The following is an 18,018-nucleotide window of genomic DNA, read 5'->3' as shown; positions in this document are numbered from 1 at the left end:
TTTTTTCAGCTCCACAGGCACAAAATTCACATGATATTTTCTCTGAACTCAGTTACTGGTAAGAGACACAAGTTTTGTTTTTGTTTAGAGACAAATGAAGAGTGCATTCTTCTCTTGCAAACTCACATGTAATGGCAAAATCAAATGATGTGTTGGGAATTATGCAACCTCAAAACACAGGGTTTTTTTTTCTGAAGATGGGGAGCAGCTGTGATGTCTCAGGGCCTTTTTGTCCAAACCGCAGAGAAATGAGTGGAAAAATCAGGGAGACACATCCCGTAAATAAGACCGGAGATGGGCGGAAACACGATGAAAAAAAGTGGGGAGACAGCTTTGGGGTAAGAAATTCCCACCGGTTATTCACAGGAAAATAAATTCACATCTAAACTCTGGGGTCAATCTAAAATCTTCTAATTTGAAAGTCCTGGGCAACAGAGGATTGATTTACCACAAGCCATGTGTTCCCACTTATTTTCATCACATGACAGCAAAACTAAACTTTTTCGCTTATGTAACCTTATGTGGGGTGGAGAAGGAAACTATCACTACGCATCATGATGTAAGCAGCACACCACTGTGAAACACGGCGGTGGCAGCATCATGTCATATGGCAAGACGCATGACTGGGGCAGAAGGGTCACCTTTGAGCCAGAGCTTCAATGCTGTGGTTAGCATTAAGGAACATGAAATGAGGAATCTGTGGCGAGAATTGAAAGTCACTGTTCACACAGTCTCCAGATATTCTTTGCAAAGAAGAATTGTCAAACACAACAGTTCAGAAACGGGGACAGACAGACTCTAAGACACTCGCAACTCGAACTACAGCAAAATGTAAAGGATAGAAAAACACACGTCCGATAAAGCAATCACATTAAATCCTACTAAAATATGTACAAGTTTTGGCGGTAATCTGACAAAATATAAAAATCTTTAAGCGGTGTAGCGAGTTCTGGAAGGCCCCTGCAAACATAATTTTTTTAGTGATCTCTAATTCTCCTCAAATCATTGCATAAAATGATCTTGTATAGTCCATTGCATAAAATCAAACACAACTGTGTTTGATTGGCATCTTTAACAGATCAGTAAATTATGAAACACACACACGCGCGCACACACACACAAAACAAGTGCAATTATGCAAAGTACGTAAGTGGTCAGCAGGTGGTTTGCATTTCAATCATCAATCTGCTGCTTCTGTTTCTGATGACCTGTTCAGCTCCCCTCACTGTCCTGTGCAGGGCCCAATTGCCATTGAACTTGATGCTGGGATGCGGCAGGCGGACTTCTTTTCCTCCATGCTTCAGCAGAATGTGTTGGCAGATCTTTGCGTTACAACATCCATCCTTCTTCCGACAATGCAGCTTAATTCAACCTTCAACTGACTCTTCTCAAGGCTGCGGCAATAACCGCCTCTCTTTTTGGTCCCACACACTTCTGTGTAACGACAACCAGTCACGCCTCCTTATGTCTAACGATGTAGCTACACAATGTACGAGTCTCCACTTCTGATCTTCTTGCCCTCTATCCATTCAACCGGCCGAAGACAAGGAGCTTTTTGTGCAGAACGGGGAATCACAGGACTCACATGCTTCAGTAAGGAGAAACAGAGAGATTGCAGCAGATGATAGACTTCCTCAGAAGAGCAGGAGACCGGCGAGGAACGGGCTGAAGTCAGATTTGTGGCTGGACGAGGTACCTCGGAACCGTGTGGACCGAGCTGGACTGGACTCAAAAGGACTACCTGAAGATGGAGAATGACAGAACAGAAGCCGAGGAGAAGGTTGAGGATCTGCCCGAAGGTAGAAACTTATGTAAACACTTCAGTCGCAACTTCTCACAACCCAGGTTGGTTATACATGCAATTGAATCGTCACGTAATAGACTCTTCTGGCCATGATGCTTAATACGCAAGAAAAGAAATCCTCTGACTTCTTTTGTGCCAAGTTTTATCAGATTGTTGCGTTTTTCAAATCAGAAAGTTAAAATAATGTAAAGTAATAGGGGAAAAAATGTTTAAATGAAAACTTTAGTCATTTAAAGTAGCAAAGTCAAAAGATGTGTTTAGGATTTATAGACACTGCTCAGTTTTGAGAGTTGCTAAAATACACTAGATTTTATTCAGATGTTAGAGTATTTCTTAACTCTTGTTTTGAGAGTCATCTGACATGTAATTTTTGTTGCCAGGGTGTGAAGTTGTTGGTGTTCTTTGATAAAATATTTCTCCATTTAGCAAGCAATGAGAACTCGAAGACATCTACTTATTTCCTTGGTTCGGATTTTCAATCCAGTGCATTAAGGGCAAATTTAAAACATCTATAATATTCTCTTGTGTTGTTGGAGATAAGAGGCTGTGAGGCAATATTCTATTTTTTTTCTTCGTAATTGAAACAAAACAAACTCATTAAGAGAATTAGCAGTTTGTAAGAAAAACAAGACAATGCAGCAAACTTGTAGGCTTTTTTTCTTTTTTTTTTTTTTTTTGTCCAGCATGGTGGAAACTTTATACAATCGTAGCCGGATTTAGAATACCTGGCAAAAATATGAAACATAAACGACCTGGATCCTTTGGAAAGGTTCCAATCCAAGTAAACAAGAGTCCAAAACTAAAGAAGCATGCAGATACGATATGCAGCTGGGTCAGCGATTCATGCCTTGTGGCCGTTTTGCGTCTTCTGATTTAAAGCATTTATGAATTATTGTAAGCTAAAGGATTCTGTTCTTTACGTGGCGTGTTGTAGCATGTCTGCCGTCGCCAGGCTCTTTTCAAAAACTGTTTTACAAAATTGCGTGTATGAGAAAAACATTTTTGATATTTCTGTATGAAAATGAGCTTTTATTCGTTTGCCTGATTTCACTGTACAAAAAGAAATTTGCGAATATGATGTTGAAAATTAACATCAGAATGACCTTCAGAGCAAGTAGAGGAGACTCATAAGCTTTGGCATCTCACATATGGCTTTTGATAAAAACCTTTTGCCAAAAAAACTTCGCTTCCGATTCACTTACTGCAGCAAACGGTGTCCCTCAGGTATGTGTCATTGGAACTCTTTATTTCATTATCTACTACAGTAATGTTTACTCCTTTTTCCATTGAATTGCTGATGACAGTGTTATTTAGAGTTCTTTATGTACAGTAGGCCCGGCTCTAGCTCAGCTGCAGCTGGTTTTTAATGTCGTACAATTAAATTTCATTGCTACAAAACTTGTTTTAAACTCACAGGAATCAAATCTCATGCTTCCAATTAGAAAAACTAGGCTAATTAACTTGACACCATTTACAGATTTACCTCTTGGTGTCTGTACAGACTTTAGAAAACAAAAACATTTCAATTCTCTGTGTCTCATAGACATTGACATGAAAATGTCTTTTGAGTTTTGCTGAAGATTTTTAGAAGACTCACAGGAAGAGCAATCTGTCTTTAGGTGTTTTGCTTAACTTATTTGAACACAAAAGCTGAAAACATGTGCGTGCGCTACGACTGTTGCAACCGATCTTTAGTTCACTCGTGTCCCGGTCCGTGTCGTCCAGGACACTTTGAAAAAACTGATCTTTTAAATCTCTGCAACATTTTAAAAAACACAGCTCCTTTTAAGTAAAATCACATGTTCCTGCGTACTGGATCACCAAGAGCATTTTTATGTATTTTTTTTGTTTTAGGTGTTTATTTGAAGTCCCTGGGATGTTTCAGGACAGTGCCACGATGCAACATCTTGATGCCAATTTTCCACAGCTGAAGCTGAAGTGAAGCACACGACCCCGAGTTGCCACAGGAAATTTGACACGCCGCGTTCCCACAGACAGAAAGGCCTGATTGTTGAACACTTGATACGCTTTCTTTAGCTCGCTCAGAGACATGCAGTGTGTTTTGCCAGTGGGCTTAGTCGATTATGCATGATGATATATGTGTCGTGCGTCTTTGAGGTGACCCTCTGCAGTTTTGACAGTGGCCCCAAACTGTGCTGTGGCATTTTAGGGGACAAATGGCAGCACTGTGCGGCGATCCGTGCAAAATTGATTTGCATTTGCACATAAAATCCAATACATTTTGATTCAGTTGGAAGTCGCAGACTCGTCGTTGACAATTGCATTTCTTGGAAGTTAGAAAAATGCTTTTGACTAATAAGTGGCATATTAAATAACATCAAGAACAAACTTGTGCTCCATGACTGGTGAAGCGAACTATCTCAACACCTGTGGGATAAAATATCTGTCATGGTCAAGGCGGGGGCGGAGCGGCGGACCCCCGGCCCGGGCCTGCAGGGGCCCGGATGGGAGGCAGAATGCGACTTCAGGGATCCAAACCTTTATCCCGTCTGATGAGAGCTGGAGAAAGTGAACCATCTCCAGTTGAGTATGGTGTATGTAGGACTATGTAGTGTGGTATACTAGATTGCAACTCGTGGTTGCTAAAAACTTTCCAAGACCGACTAATTTTAGTGACATAGTGTGTGTGAAATATTGAATAAAATGTTGTGCGACATGACTGGCTTTAGTTTCACTCTTACATTTAACTTTATGACACACAACATTGCAAGAGGATCGTCCATATTGTCTCCAAGTGTATTCTGGGTGAAGCTTGTCACCGGCCGTCCACCAAGATCATCATCAGTCACTTGGCAACAGACGGGAAACTAGCTAGAGCATTTCTGCAGACTAAGTTGACATGAGTGGAGCTCCATGGAGCGGCAAAGTGAAAAGGCTCTGAGTAGAAATCGATAAAATGTCAGAATGGTCCGATCGCTATCCGTGGTTCTGAACTGATTTGAATTTGTGTCGTTTCATTATTAGTGACTTACAGTAGGTCTGATGTTTCTGTTGTGCTTCATGTCAGATGGTTTTCAGAATGACACAGTCATTCTCTGTGGTGGTAAAACTTGCAAGCTCTGCTGTCTATGTAGTAAAGTTACATTATCATGAGCTTTATTATTTGGTATGAAGGGCCCGGTTATCAGCCCCGGCCCCCGGCCCGACTCTGACTTCTTCCGCTATCGGGTCTGGGGCGAGCAATTTTACCACATTGATATCCATAACGTGTTGGTCTGCTTTAATAAGCGATACATTTGTTGTATTGCGGTTGATAAATGTGTGGAATTGACCAACAATCAGTTAATTGATTGTTTAAGGATGATATCAATGTGAGTTGGCCTTTGACCTCAGAAGGCTGGTGCTTCATGGAGATCTGAGCTGCATGCACAGGCACTACCAGATGATATTGTTTAAGTCAAAACAGCATTCTTTATCATAAAGTGATAACTGTGGACTTTGAGGGAAATGTACTTCAAAGTTATTCTCAAGCTTAGAAATCCATTTGAAAATGTCCTGCTATCTACTATTCAAGCGATTCTGAGTCTGCTGTTTTCAGCAGCTGACTAATAATAAGCGGATCAATTCGCTGAGGCCATAACGGCTTTTTTGAAAAAAGTCCTTAATTACTATGTGATGTAAAAAGCTGCAGATAGGCTTAAAGATAGTCAAATTGATAGTGTGCGTCTTTGACTGTTGGTGTTGTAGTGATGGTAATAGAGGGACGCAATTACCAAATTAATCATTTTCACATTAAATACCGAAAACAAGCTAATAAGCAGACTGTTTTTTATTTGTATTTTTTGATTTTACATGAAAATAACCACCTTGTAGCTAAACTAAAATGACATTTAACATGTGACTGAATGTTATTTCATTGGTGTTCATGTGTCAAAGTATTGAATGCATCATAATACTTTATTCCCTGCAAACAAACACAGAAGTACACGCATACATGAATATATAAAAATAAACTGTGATATACATACCTTACCCTTTGGGTGGTGTTACACCACTAATATTGTTTTTAATATAAATGTAATTTATACATTTGTATGTGTACTTATGTGTATACATGCACAGAAGTAAAGTACTAAGTTGGATGTTTACGCCTGCAGCAGCCATGCAGGCATTGGGAACTCTTCATCATCCAGAGTATAGTTCAGATTTTATAGGGTTTTTTTTTGCCAGAATGGAGAAAAAAAGATCTTGGATTCACATTAAGTGTATTATGAATTCTGATCCTGATGGGTGTCAATGGTAGTTCACGCCACACCTCCAATTCTTGGTATTTTGCTGCTGATTTACATTATTTTCCATCTTGCAGAGACAACAGAAGGTGTGGAGGAACGTCCCCAGGACATTTCTCAGGTAAATAAGTAAAAAAAAAAAAAAAAGTAGTCGTGTCACAAGTCAGAAGAGAGTCAGGTATTTCTTTAAAGCTTACTGTATGTAGCCTCTGGCTGCCTTAAAATAGTTACTGTTTTATCTAATAGCAAAGGTTTGAAATCTGTTCAAAGTAAACCTTTGTTAAATTCCTACTTTTGTCAACTGAGGAAACAATTGAGCCCATCAGAAGTGACCATCTGTGCATCCGAAGCACACATTTTTGTCACAAGTTGCAAAGAAAGAAAAAAAGTCAATCTGTTGCCATTCTTGCCCTGTGGCTCCGAGGTTGGAAACTGTAGTGACGTTATTGGATAGCTGAGCAGTTTTTTTGTTTTTTTTTCTAAAAACCAAAGGGCAAGAAAATCCTGCCGTTTTTAAGATACCACAACATAGTTTTTTAAAGAAAATACAATCTACAATGGAGTTTCTCGTCATAAATGAATATAAAACCATGAAGCTATAACTCAGCCACCATCCACAAAGTAGGGGAAATAAAAAAAAAACTTTGTTACTTTGTTAAGAATGAACTGAAGCCTACTGGTTCGTGTTTACAGGTACAGCAAATATAGAGAAGCTAAACTTTATGTTAGCCAAAGATAAAAACACAAACAGAGACGTGGAGAACTTCCTGAAAACTCATCCGATCTCCAGCCTCCAGGTACCGGGACGTTAATGATCAGTGTCAGCTCTCAGACGGAAGAACCAAAGGCAAGCAGGACAGACTCGCTATTGAGCCTCCTGCCTGATGCCTTTCACATGACAGAGAGCAAGAACAACACAGAGAGATGGGAAGATAGAAGGAAGGAAGGACGGATGGAAAGAGAGCTGCCTGGCCCACGTAATGTTCCCATGAGCTGATTCACTTATCCCCACCAAATAAATTCAATCAGTGACACATGAGAAAACTAAGAATGGAACCACAGGAGAAGACCTGAGCGGACAGAGGCTGGTGCTGATATAGGATTAGTGTAGGAAACAACGGCTTTAAATGAAGGAAGGTTGTTCATACTTAAAGTCCTTTCACTGGAACGGCTGAATGAGAGCAGAAAAAACCTGAATGAGCCACAGACTCCGGAGGGAAACTCCACGAAACTCTGACAAAACACAGTTACGCTCTTACAGAAGTTGTGAATTGTGAAATAAACAGAGAAAAAAATAAAATAAAATAAAACACTGTTTTTGGGGGGGTGGTTTTCAACAAAATCAAAAACACAGAATATATTTTACATAATAGACCATAAAAACTAAACAACTGCTCATCAAATCAAAAAAAGATTTTTCAAACCACTGGGACCAGTGGCGGTTCTTGCATAAGCACCGCCATCGGACAGCCTCCGTTTTGCACTTTAAGTCACTCCTTAAAGTGCAACTAACCCCCCTGTGAAAGCTAAGCCCCTCCTATGACAAAGCTCAGCAAAGTGGGCGGAGCCAAGAGACATTAAGTGTGAGGAAGAGTGGAAGGGGTGTGGTCAGGACTGTTGCTTACTTTATATTTGGTCACTATGTTTAGAAAGCCTTCTATTTGTCATGGACGCCCCCAGACTGTGACGCTCTGAGCAGAAGGCCACACCACTTCCACTTTTATGCACAGTGCTTGGAAAAAAAATAAAATGCTTCTTTAGATTCACTGAAATGTTGCTAAAGTTTAATCACAGAATAAGAACTTTTCCATTGTTTATACTTGATATAATTACTAATCGTTTCTGCTGTTGCTCGTCTTACTGTGACTCTTCCTTTAACCCGATCCCAGGAAGATGACGTTAACCTTTCTCCACGCGATCCAGGTGCAGGGCCTCCTGGTGGAGCTGCGCGAGGGGCTCCACGCGGCTGTGGGCGAGCTTGGCGAGCTGCGTCACAGGGACCACGCTTTGGAGGAGAAGCTCCAAGCACATCAGACTGAAGTGGATGACAAGATAATGGGCCTCAAGAACTCGCTCAATACATTCAAGGTGCAAGTTCACAGTTAGAGGAGTACAACTCAGATCTCTTTAACTTTATCACCTCTTGTTATGTTACAACCACAAACTAGAATGCATTTCATTTGAATTTCATGCTACAGGCCAACACAAAACATAACAAAAGTGTCATTTTTAAGGGGAAGGAATAGAGTAAATCGTTTCGGGTAAGATTAAAATACTTTAGTTTCAGGTTCCCTCTTGAAATTCTGCTTCACTTTTGTGTTGCATGTTCTCAGTTTCACCTCAAAAAGTATTTTGTTTTTATTTGCCCCTTCATAATAATGTTCAGCCAGCCAGCAGAAATCATGTCACTGTGTTATGAAAGTACTTTAAAGACGCCCGTAAACTAAAGAATGAAAGAATTTTGACAGGAAAAACACAAAAACAACTAAAAATATCAGACGTTCGACGACATATCAAACTTAAATAAGTTTTGCCAATATGGACCAGATCAATATTCAGACATCTCTACTCATTAGTGTATTTCATCGCCTGACTGCTTCGCTTCTTGGTCGTAATAGAGCTGATTGTTCACTGATGTTCCTTAAAAGACCTTCACAGAACATCTCGGATTATACCGAGATTAAATTACACCCAGTTTACTGATTAGATGATGCTGAAGGCAATCAGATTCCGATTTTGATTATCTTTAATGTCACTCAACATAACATCAGAGATGCCCTGCAGAACGAAATTACGATGCATATTGAGTCACAAGAAGAAACCAGCTGGATAAACTATGAAGGGATGGAAGAAGAGGACGAATAAAATAATAAAATAGGAAAAGCACCAGATTGAAAAAAAAGGGGAGGAACAATAAATATAAGCGACAATATGTGCAAAACAATCAAAGTCAGATTAATAAGTAATCATAATTGCTATTATGAGGTTCTTTGTTGTGGTGATAGAAAATGCCAGTAACTGGTACTGCTATCTGCTGCAGATTTTCACTTCACTTTCCATCTAGAGAACACGTAATTAGTCTACAGCAACCGGGCCGGTCCCATTTCTACATGACATCTGTTCACAGGAGGAGCTGAATGTGGCGTTGTTCCACATTAGAGACATGTCCAACAGGCAAAGGGAGGCGCAGAGGAGGATGGAGCTGCTGCAGATCGAAAGCAACAAGGATATAATTCCCCTTCCACACAGGTAAGGGTGCAGCAACGCAATGTTGCACTGATTTAAAGATCATTTTCCTGTCATTCTGTCATCTAAACCCGACCGTCTACGCTTATGCTGACCCACAGGTCCTGCAGCAGGAAGAGCTCCAGGTCAGACGTGCTGGCGTCGCCCGGGGACGAGCACATCTGCACGCCCAGCCAATCAGAGGTCGGCGTTTATCAGAGCTTTTTCCCGACTCTGCCTCAGGGCGAGTCGCCGCAGAGGAGCAACACGTCGACACAGAGTGAGTCTGTTTGCCTGTGCAGAAGTCCATCCATTCTTGGTAGCCTTGCCCCTCATGCTTTCTGGAGGTCTTTCGACTATCGTCTTTGGACTTTGGCTGATTTTTCTGTTATTTTTGTTCCAGTCTTTGGAACTCATCTTGACAGAATGATGCAGTTTGTGCAAAAATAACAAAAGAAGGAAAGTGGAGGGAATTGGTGGAAGTGTTAGGCCTAAAATAACAGCATAGCAGATGACCATTGCCATCTAAGATATGTCTTAAAACAAACATTAGCTATTGAGAAAAGCCCTGAAGCAGGACCAGAGAAATGCATCACACTTCCAGGAAAAAATATGAAACCAGTTTGATCATTTAGAAACATAACAAAAATACACAACAATTGAGTTTGGAATGTTATTCTTAGAGTCAGGTTGCTCAACAAACAGAAAAACTGTAATGGTCTGGAACTGGAGCTGTAATGACTGAAAGAACTGTCAAAGAAATAAAAATTACCCAACAAAAGCCTGGAGAAACACTGAGATAAAGTCTGGCTCCTTTGCAGCAAGCCATAAAGACACGAGAGAAGTATTTTTGCATAGATATGTACATTTTCCTTTTGCTCATGCTCATCTTTGCACGTCACAGCCTCCACTTCTGACCAGGAGGCTCGGCAGCAGCAGAAATTTCCGTCATGGGGAGAGAAGACGAATAACAGAGACCAGCTGGAAATCTGCAACAATCAGACTGAAAACAGTAAGAAAAATCTCTGTGAAACTATTACTAACCTCAAACAAGTCAGCCTGTCATAAGCATAAGCCCTCATGTTCTGAGGGCAAAAATAACTATCATTAAAAAAAAAGGTGTAGGTGAAATGACCTGTTCAAGATCTTCAGCTCTTCCCATACAAATGGAAAAAACAAAGCAAAAAATAAATAAACAGAAGAAAATGGTCATTTAAAAAAACATGAATAACAATGTATAAATACTCAATAAAGTTCAAACTGAAGCCAATAGCGTTGAGTTTCCATTTAAAATTTTTTACCTAAAACTACATCTAAAAAATGCAGCAACAAAAAAACGTGTCTGATAAAACCTGAAGGTTACAATAAAATTTTTAAAGTGAAACTCAACAAAGGCACGTAAGTAAATAATAGCAATTGAAATAATAGTAAATAAAACAATAATGAGCTATTTTATAAACTGGTAACGTGTACACAATTAATGATCAAATAGTGAACTAAAAAGCTAGTGATGAACTAAGTAATCATCTAAAAACCGAGCTGAATTGTTTGTAACTAAAAGCAATGTTAGTTGAAGTTACATTTCGTGATTTTATGTGTGCAGATAAGCGACAACAGGCCGCGCTGGAGCTGCTGGAGTCGGAGAGAGTCTACGTGTCCCATCTGTCTCTGCTGCTGAAGGCCAACATCTCCTTCAACGGAGCCGAAGCGCCGACCACGAAGGACAAACGGTAGCACACTCCTCTGATAAAAAGAAATCATTTCATGTTAACAGAAGGGACCCTTACCGAATAAAGAGGATCGAATCGAACATTCACCAAAAATAAAAACTGTGTTTTGTTGAGGTCAGCCACACCATTTTCCCAAACTGGCCCTCTGGGCTAATTTGAAGGCTTACGGTGATGGAACAACAGGAAATAGATAAATCAAATAAAAAGAAGGTCATAAACACTACCGAGACAGTGCTTGTTATTGTAATTGCCGCAGCACACACGTGCTGCCAATGAGGAGAAGCCCCAATGAAAGGCAGCCACCGCCGGACTCGGACAAATTGGGTTTGAAAATGGCTGCTTTCGCTTTAACCTGCTTAACATGTCGCTGTTTGTGGCGCGAGCCGCCGCACAGAAAACCCGCTCCCGCCTCGGCCTGTGAGGAGCTCCTGGATGTCAATGAGGAAGAATGTTTGGTCCACGGCAAAGAACGGCTTTAACCTCACTTATTTCTGAATGCTCACATTTGCAGAAAACTGAAATATTCGCCGTGTTTTTTTCCCCCGTCTGCTTGCAGGCCTTTCCCCAGCTCCTTGAGGTTTCTGATCCAGCAGCACCTGGAGCTCCTTCACACTCTGCAGGAGCGCGTGCTCAGGTGTCAGTGGCAAGGCATCATGGGAGACGTGTTCATGAGGCTCACTAGCAAAGAGGTAAGCACGGAATTAGACTACAGAATAATGTGGAAAAACATCGTTTGTTAATCTTTTTTAAAGAGAAGTCTGACCTGATGTGTGTTGTTTTAGTAGATCTCCTTATAGTGCCACGCAAAAGGCTTTACTGACAAATTTTCCTCATTTTGTCACAAACAACAATGTATTTCACTGGAATAGATTGAAGTCCAATGTATTTCATTGTACATTGTATTTTATGGTTTTCAAGCTTTCTCAAATAATTTTTGCTACTTAGTAACTTTTCAACCAAACCGCCAAATCCAGAACTATAATTTTAATCTCCTAATATGGAGCTTTAGAAAGAAAAAAAAAGTCAACGTGGAATATGTTCAAATTTAAAACAATCAGGCCTTTGTGTTCAATCTCAGAGCAGCTGCTAGTCTGTAGGGATGTCGTCGTCATCTTTGAAAACCGACAGACGACAAAACGGTTCTCTGACGCCCAATTGAATTCGTTTTATTACTTTGAATGATCACCTGGATCGGCAGAAATAATCAAGGCGTCTCTTGGTAAAATTACTGTTTTTCAGGAAATTTATAAGAAAACCAACATTTCCAGCAGTGTTACAGCCAAAGGTGAGGCTATAGGGGGTAAAAATCACGAGTTGAACAAATGAAAACTTTTTCTCCGCTCAGAGTGATTTCCTGGACTTCTACGTCTCCTACCTGAAAGAGCTTCCAGATTGTCTGTCCGTTGTCACCATGTTGGCGTCCAGCTCCATGAAGTCCGCTGCCTTCGTGGATGTAAGATTAAGAAGACAAAAAAAATGTCATTAGTGATTGAATGATGTAATACACTAGCTTGTTTCCTGCCACTGTCAGTGTGACGTTCTGGGGGATGAATCCAGACCTTCGCTTTACACCCTGCTCCTCCAGCCAGTCCAGAGGATCCCAGAATACCTGCTGCTGTTACAGGTGGGCTCTACAATGCCAGTTCATTTGAGTTAAATTAGCCTCATATTAAAAATGCAGAAAATGGTCCCATTTCAATTCAGGTACATTCATAACGTGGGAAAAAATATCCAACATTAGGGAAAATTGATTGTTTTGTGTTTTTTTCCCTCTCACAAAAACTAACTAACTTAGCAATAGTTAGGTTTAAATGAACTAGAACTATGCCAAAACTGTACCAGTTTGTTTTATCAACGCACATAATTAATCTGCATTTCTCACTTTACCTAACAATTGATCCACTGCAACATAACTGAAATAAACTAAACAAAATCTTTTAAGTCGTTTATATTTCTATATTTATGTATGTATTTGTAGGGCTTGCTCAGACAGACGGATGCAGATCACCCAGATTACTACCTGCTGCTGGTCTGCGTCCAGCAGTTCAGGTCCTTCACTGCGCAGCATCACCACCTCCTGCAGCACAACCAGGAGCTTCTGCTGCTCAACCGCAAGGAGGTGCAGAGGTCAGAGCAAACGCCCGGCACAGAGCATCGACACAGCCACTGGAAGATAGAGGACATGGCTCCCCACCCGGGGCGCCACAAACACATGTGGTGGGGTGATCAGTCAGCTGAACTCCAGACAAGTTTGTCTTTACAAAAAAAAAAAAAAACAAAACAAACATATGACAGTAAACCACAACTGAAACTTTAAGCTGATGTTGGTATTTAATTTATGCTGCTAAATCATCATCATCATTATTATTGTTATTGTTTTTAGGAACCTGAACTTCATTTCATCTAAAAAAAAAAAAAAAAAAATGACACTTTAAAATGTAAAATACTTGATTTGTTTAAATCTGAAATGGTTTTTGTACATAAAATCCAAATGATCTTAAATACAGTTCTGCATTTGTGTTTGCCTTTTATTCCATTTAGGAATAAAAACAACAATAATAACAATAAAAAGAGTATTTTCAAGATAGAGTAAAAATAGAAACAGAAACCTCTGATTGTGTTGTACCGTTTGTGGCATGTCGCATGGTTGGTGCTTTCCGGAACTTACTTCCATTTATAGTTTTACTTGCTTATTTTTGTGTGGCTTGGACAAAATTATTTCTCTGTGGGGATCAATACAATAATCTTGAATTTTAAATCTCGAATCCATCCGTCATCCACCCATGTTTGGGTGAGAAGGAGGGACTCACCCGGGGTGAGAACCAAGAACCCCGGCACTGCCAGGTTCTCTTTACAAAACCTTTAATTTATCCCCTTTAAAAATAAAGGTTTAAATCTGTTTGTCCAATCTGCTCTGCTCCACCAGCAGGTCCAACATGAAGCAGCTGTTAAAGACAGTGGATGGAGGGATTCAAACTAGCAACATTGGTTCACCTTATCCTGGCAGCAATGCAATACTGTGAGTGTTTCAACTGCTAACAGATCACTAGCGCGCTGCCTATTCTAGATCTCTGGCTGATCCTTCAAGCAAGTTTTACTGAGCTTTTCTCCTCAACAGGGAGCATGCCAACATGGTGAAGCGCCGGAAGCAGTGTCTCCTGGAGCAGATTCAGTCCCACCGCTTCCAGGACTGGGATCGCAGTCAAGATCCACAGAGTCACTGCTATAACGCAGAGTGGCCGTCCCAGGTGCCATTCTTCAGTCACAATCTGGACTCACGCAATCCAAAACAAACGGGTATGTGGTCGGAAGAGCTGCTGGCTATTGTGTCAGGGCGACTGATGAAATGAATTGAGAGAAGTTGATGTCCGGTCAAATATGTTTTCTATGTGTCACGTAGCTTTCTCGTTCACGCTCATGCTGACTATCTACCAAAAGTGTATCTGAGCACTATGAAGTTTGACTAATAGCCAACATAGTGCCAAAAGTCAGTGACACCACCACTGATTAAACTTGTTTAATTTAATTTCAACATGTTGGCCATGATGGAGAAATTCAATAACAGATGCGATATAAATCTTTGCCCTCAGAAAGGCTTGCCAAGCCATTTCAAAAACTTCGAGACTCCACTGATCCACAGCAAAACCCATTATCCCCCAATAGAGGAAATGTAGGACAGCGGTGAATTTGTGTCATTTGGAGACTTGGGTGAAGTTTCTTCTGTTTGGTCTTTTCTGGTGTGGAACGTCATTACAGAAGTGTTTCTTGATTCCGGACCTCGGGGACCAATGCCCTGTATATCTTAGATGTGTCTCTAATGTAGAACATCTGTTTCAAACATGATCTTTTCTGCAGAAGTTTGTTGCTCACCCACTTCTTCAAGTAATGCGTGTAGTGATAGGGAAGCACCTACAACATGCTGGGCAGCGGTTCCTGACGACCCAAATCGAGAAACACTGCAGTTGAGTAACTCTCCAGAATGCCTTTGGAAGTCTCGTAAACTGATTGATCAACATTTGGCCTCTAGGTCTTGGCAGTATCCCAGAAAGTGAGATGTCCGACAGATCATGTCAGCACAATCAGGTGCCCACCAGACCAGCTGAATTTCGTCAGGTTCAGCCCGGCTCAGCTCTGGCCGATGCCCTCGGGGAGTTCCTCCTTCCTCCCGATCCTCCAGGGATGGAGAGTCTCTATGATGAAGATGGGGTCTCCCTTCATGACACATCTCTGTTCGACCACTGTTCATCGGCGTCCTCAGACTCCTCCATCGACATCGCCTTTGTGAAGTGCCCCAAAGTCCCCCAGGGATCCCATCATGCGGTGGCAACCAATGTGCCGATAAACCGAGATGTCTTTGGCAACGGAGGAAGCCCAGGTAATGGTTACAGCAAACTACCAAACCGGGGTTGTGTGTCACCAGATGAAGCTGTAATGACAAAACACAATCTCCATCGACCACTCCAAGCCAGCCAGCGTAAGAGTAAGGTGAGTGCATCTGAGTAGATTGATTTTTCCGTCAACATGCACATTCCCATAAATAAACTTTTGCTTCTCCTCTGCTGTACAGTCGCTGAATGGCCTGCAGATGGAGAACACAGTGAGTGGTCTGGACGTGGGACCGCTTTCCGACCACCTTCAGAGAGTGGGGCTGGGCACCCACGCCAAGCTGGAGCGTCAGGGCAGTAAGGGCAGTAAATGTTCCACCCCGTCGCATAAAGTCCACAGTCCCCTGGGGAACACGAACAAACAGAGTCCAGATCTTCACGGACTGCTCAACATTGTGGGTATCACAAGAAATATAAGTGAGCAAATTCAAGTGCAGTTAGGGGTAATTTTTGATATGATTGAAATTACTTTCTATCTGCCCTACCCTGGCCAAGCAGGAGAAAAGGGGGTAAAAAAAGAGCTACACGATATTGCCAATAGTGTTTACCCCTCCAAATCAGGGTTGCCCCAAGTGTGTATGCAACTAGCATCCAGTTTTTCAAACAATTGTAAAAGAAGTGGTTGCTCTCAGGAAGTACAGAATTGAATGACAATAAGTTGGCAACAAAGTGGCAGGACATAATGTCACAGACCAGGTTACCCTTACTTTCCACAGTCATTAGCTGTAGTGAAATGACCAAACTTCATGTGACCTTCTGGTTTGTTCAACAACAGTAGATCGCTTCATGGAATGGGATTCCAGGTCATGAACTCAGACGCTTTAGTTCCAGTGAAAAGACTTTGTGATGCTTAAACTCACCAAGAGCTTTCGGACAGTTTGTGCCTTATCTCTTCTTATTTCAACCAGAGCAGAAGGTGGAAGTCCAGAAAGATGTTCAAATCCAGAGTCCGAACCTCTCAGTCCAACATCGTCTTCGAAACCAATTAGAGCAGACAGAGAGGAAAGACTTTTCAACTAACATCAGTGTGTGTGGGATAGTCAAAATTACCCGAAACACCCTCCTAAACCTTGTGGAAAGCAAACGCTGTCAGCAGGGTAATCTGTCATTTGCACCCGAAATGAATGTTCTGTTGCTTACTGGTCTATTAGGTCAATACAAATTGTTTTTCACATTATATAGGTTTTGTACATACACTATAGTATTAAAAGTATAAAAAATAAAATTTTTATCTTCTTGTTTTTTGAATAAACTAAATAAATCCTTGTTTCTGACCTGAGCAGGACTCAGGCATCCAGTCCTGGGCTGACGAGTCAAAGTGGAGGAGCACAACAGAGGAAAATCATCACACCCCCTTTAGCGAGAGGAGTCGCAAGGACAAGGGAGGCTTCAGGAGCTCGTTCAAGAAACTCTTCAAAAAGAAGTAGGCAAGGTTATTTACCACTGATGTGCTCTGTGAGTTTTAAAAAGGGCAAAACAAATATGAAGAAAGATGTCAAGACAGGACAAATAATGTCAGTGAAAGTAGAAGTAAATATTGTGCCGTTATGAGCGGCTCATAGAAGATAATTTCTTAAGCTTTTTTTTTTTTTTTTGTCTTCCAAACAGGGCTGCTGATGAGAAAAAGGAGAAGGGAGGAGAAAAGACACCGGAAAATCAAACCAGTGAACATGAAACGTCGATGAAAACTCCCAAACTGGTTCACCTGGAGATAAATCGTGGCACAGCTGTGTAACTTGTGCTTAGTGGATATTTTACTGCTTTGTATAAACATTGTATGAGCTACACAGCAACTTTCCACTAAAAAAAAAAAAAAATATATATATATATATATTATTTAAACACCACAAAATATGTTACGTTCAGCTGTTTTAAATTCTTTGCAACATTGAAGATGGATTTAATAGCGTCAAAACGACGAGTTGTAACTTTGTTTTCAGTCAGCTTGCGCTTTCATCCCATGACTGTAATCAGTTACAATTTCCTTTTGTTGCTTTTCTTTTTCTCCAACTAACTCATTCATACCAGTTTCAGCCTTTTAATCAGTAGGTTGTTTTTTTAAAAAAAACTCTAACTATAAATTCCTCTGTTCGTCTTTGTTACGCTTTATCCAGAATTACTGCAATGTACTCAGGAAACATTAACAGCTACAATGTTACACTGTGTAGAAATTACATCTTTCTTGTGTTTTTCCTGGACTAAATTTATCTTGAGAGAGAAATGCACTCAATGAAACTTGTCACTGGCTATTTTTCTGGCCATCAGCAGATTGTTGAATTATTGTAACGCTAAAAAATGCTGACATCCACTAGAGCTTTGCAACCTGAAACTGTTCCATGGTATTCACGGTACCGGACAAATGTTTTCATAATCCTTGAACTTTTGCCTACTTTAAATTTGAATGTATTTTAAGAGGATTTATTGTGGTATACTAGTACATGAGTGAAACAAACAAAATAAAAAAAAAATCAATAAGTTTTGATTAAGTTGAGCAAACAAGAATAATAATTAAAAAAAACATCTCAAAAGTGTGGGCAACTTTATCCCTGATAACGCGTTGCTGTGCTCAACGTTTTAAAACACACAAATAGTTTTGCAGCATTTTAAGCGCAAATGAAATTACA

At 40.7% G+C, this 18,018-nt stretch overlaps 1 protein-coding gene across 2 annotated transcripts; it reads left to right on the top strand.

The window, feature by feature from the left end:
* Window positions 1–1,529: 1,529 nt before the first annotated feature.
* On the top strand, window positions 1,530–18,015 carry arhgef33 (Rho guanine nucleotide exchange factor (GEF) 33). 2 transcript variants are annotated; one of them, XM_055029264.1, is made up of 17 exons: window positions 1,530–1,799; window positions 6,132–6,175; window positions 7,978–8,142; window positions 9,182–9,303; window positions 9,402–9,559; window positions 10,184–10,291; window positions 10,883–11,009; window positions 11,566–11,698; window positions 12,355–12,462; window positions 12,541–12,633; window positions 12,988–13,136; window positions 13,939–14,028; window positions 14,128–14,306; window positions 15,037–15,494; window positions 15,577–15,789; window positions 16,678–16,817; window positions 17,003–18,015. In XM_055029264.1, exons 1-17 carry the CDS (start codon window positions 1,748–1,750, stop codon window positions 17,127–17,129), a joined length of 2,466 nt encoding a protein of 821 aa, XP_054885239.1. In that variant the 5' UTR covers window positions 1,530–1,747; the 3' UTR covers window positions 17,130–18,015. The 2 variants fall into 2 exon arrangements, with proteins under 2 accessions (XP_054885239.1, XP_054885238.1); XM_055029263.1 differs by having other exon boundaries at window positions 13,936–14,028.
* The last annotated feature ends 3 nt before the right edge of the window (window positions 18,016–18,018 follow it).

The sequence above is a fragment of the Poeciliopsis prolifica genome, unplaced genomic scaffold (assembly GCF_027474105.1).
Source record: "Poeciliopsis prolifica strain line A6 unplaced genomic scaffold, Auburn_PproV2 SCAFFOLD005, whole genome shotgun sequence".
Taxonomy (NCBI): Eukaryota; Metazoa; Chordata; class Actinopteri; order Cyprinodontiformes; family Poeciliidae; genus Poeciliopsis; species Poeciliopsis prolifica.
The sequence above is the reverse complement of the archived record's forward strand: the minus strand, read 5'-3'. Positions and strand labels throughout refer to the sequence as shown.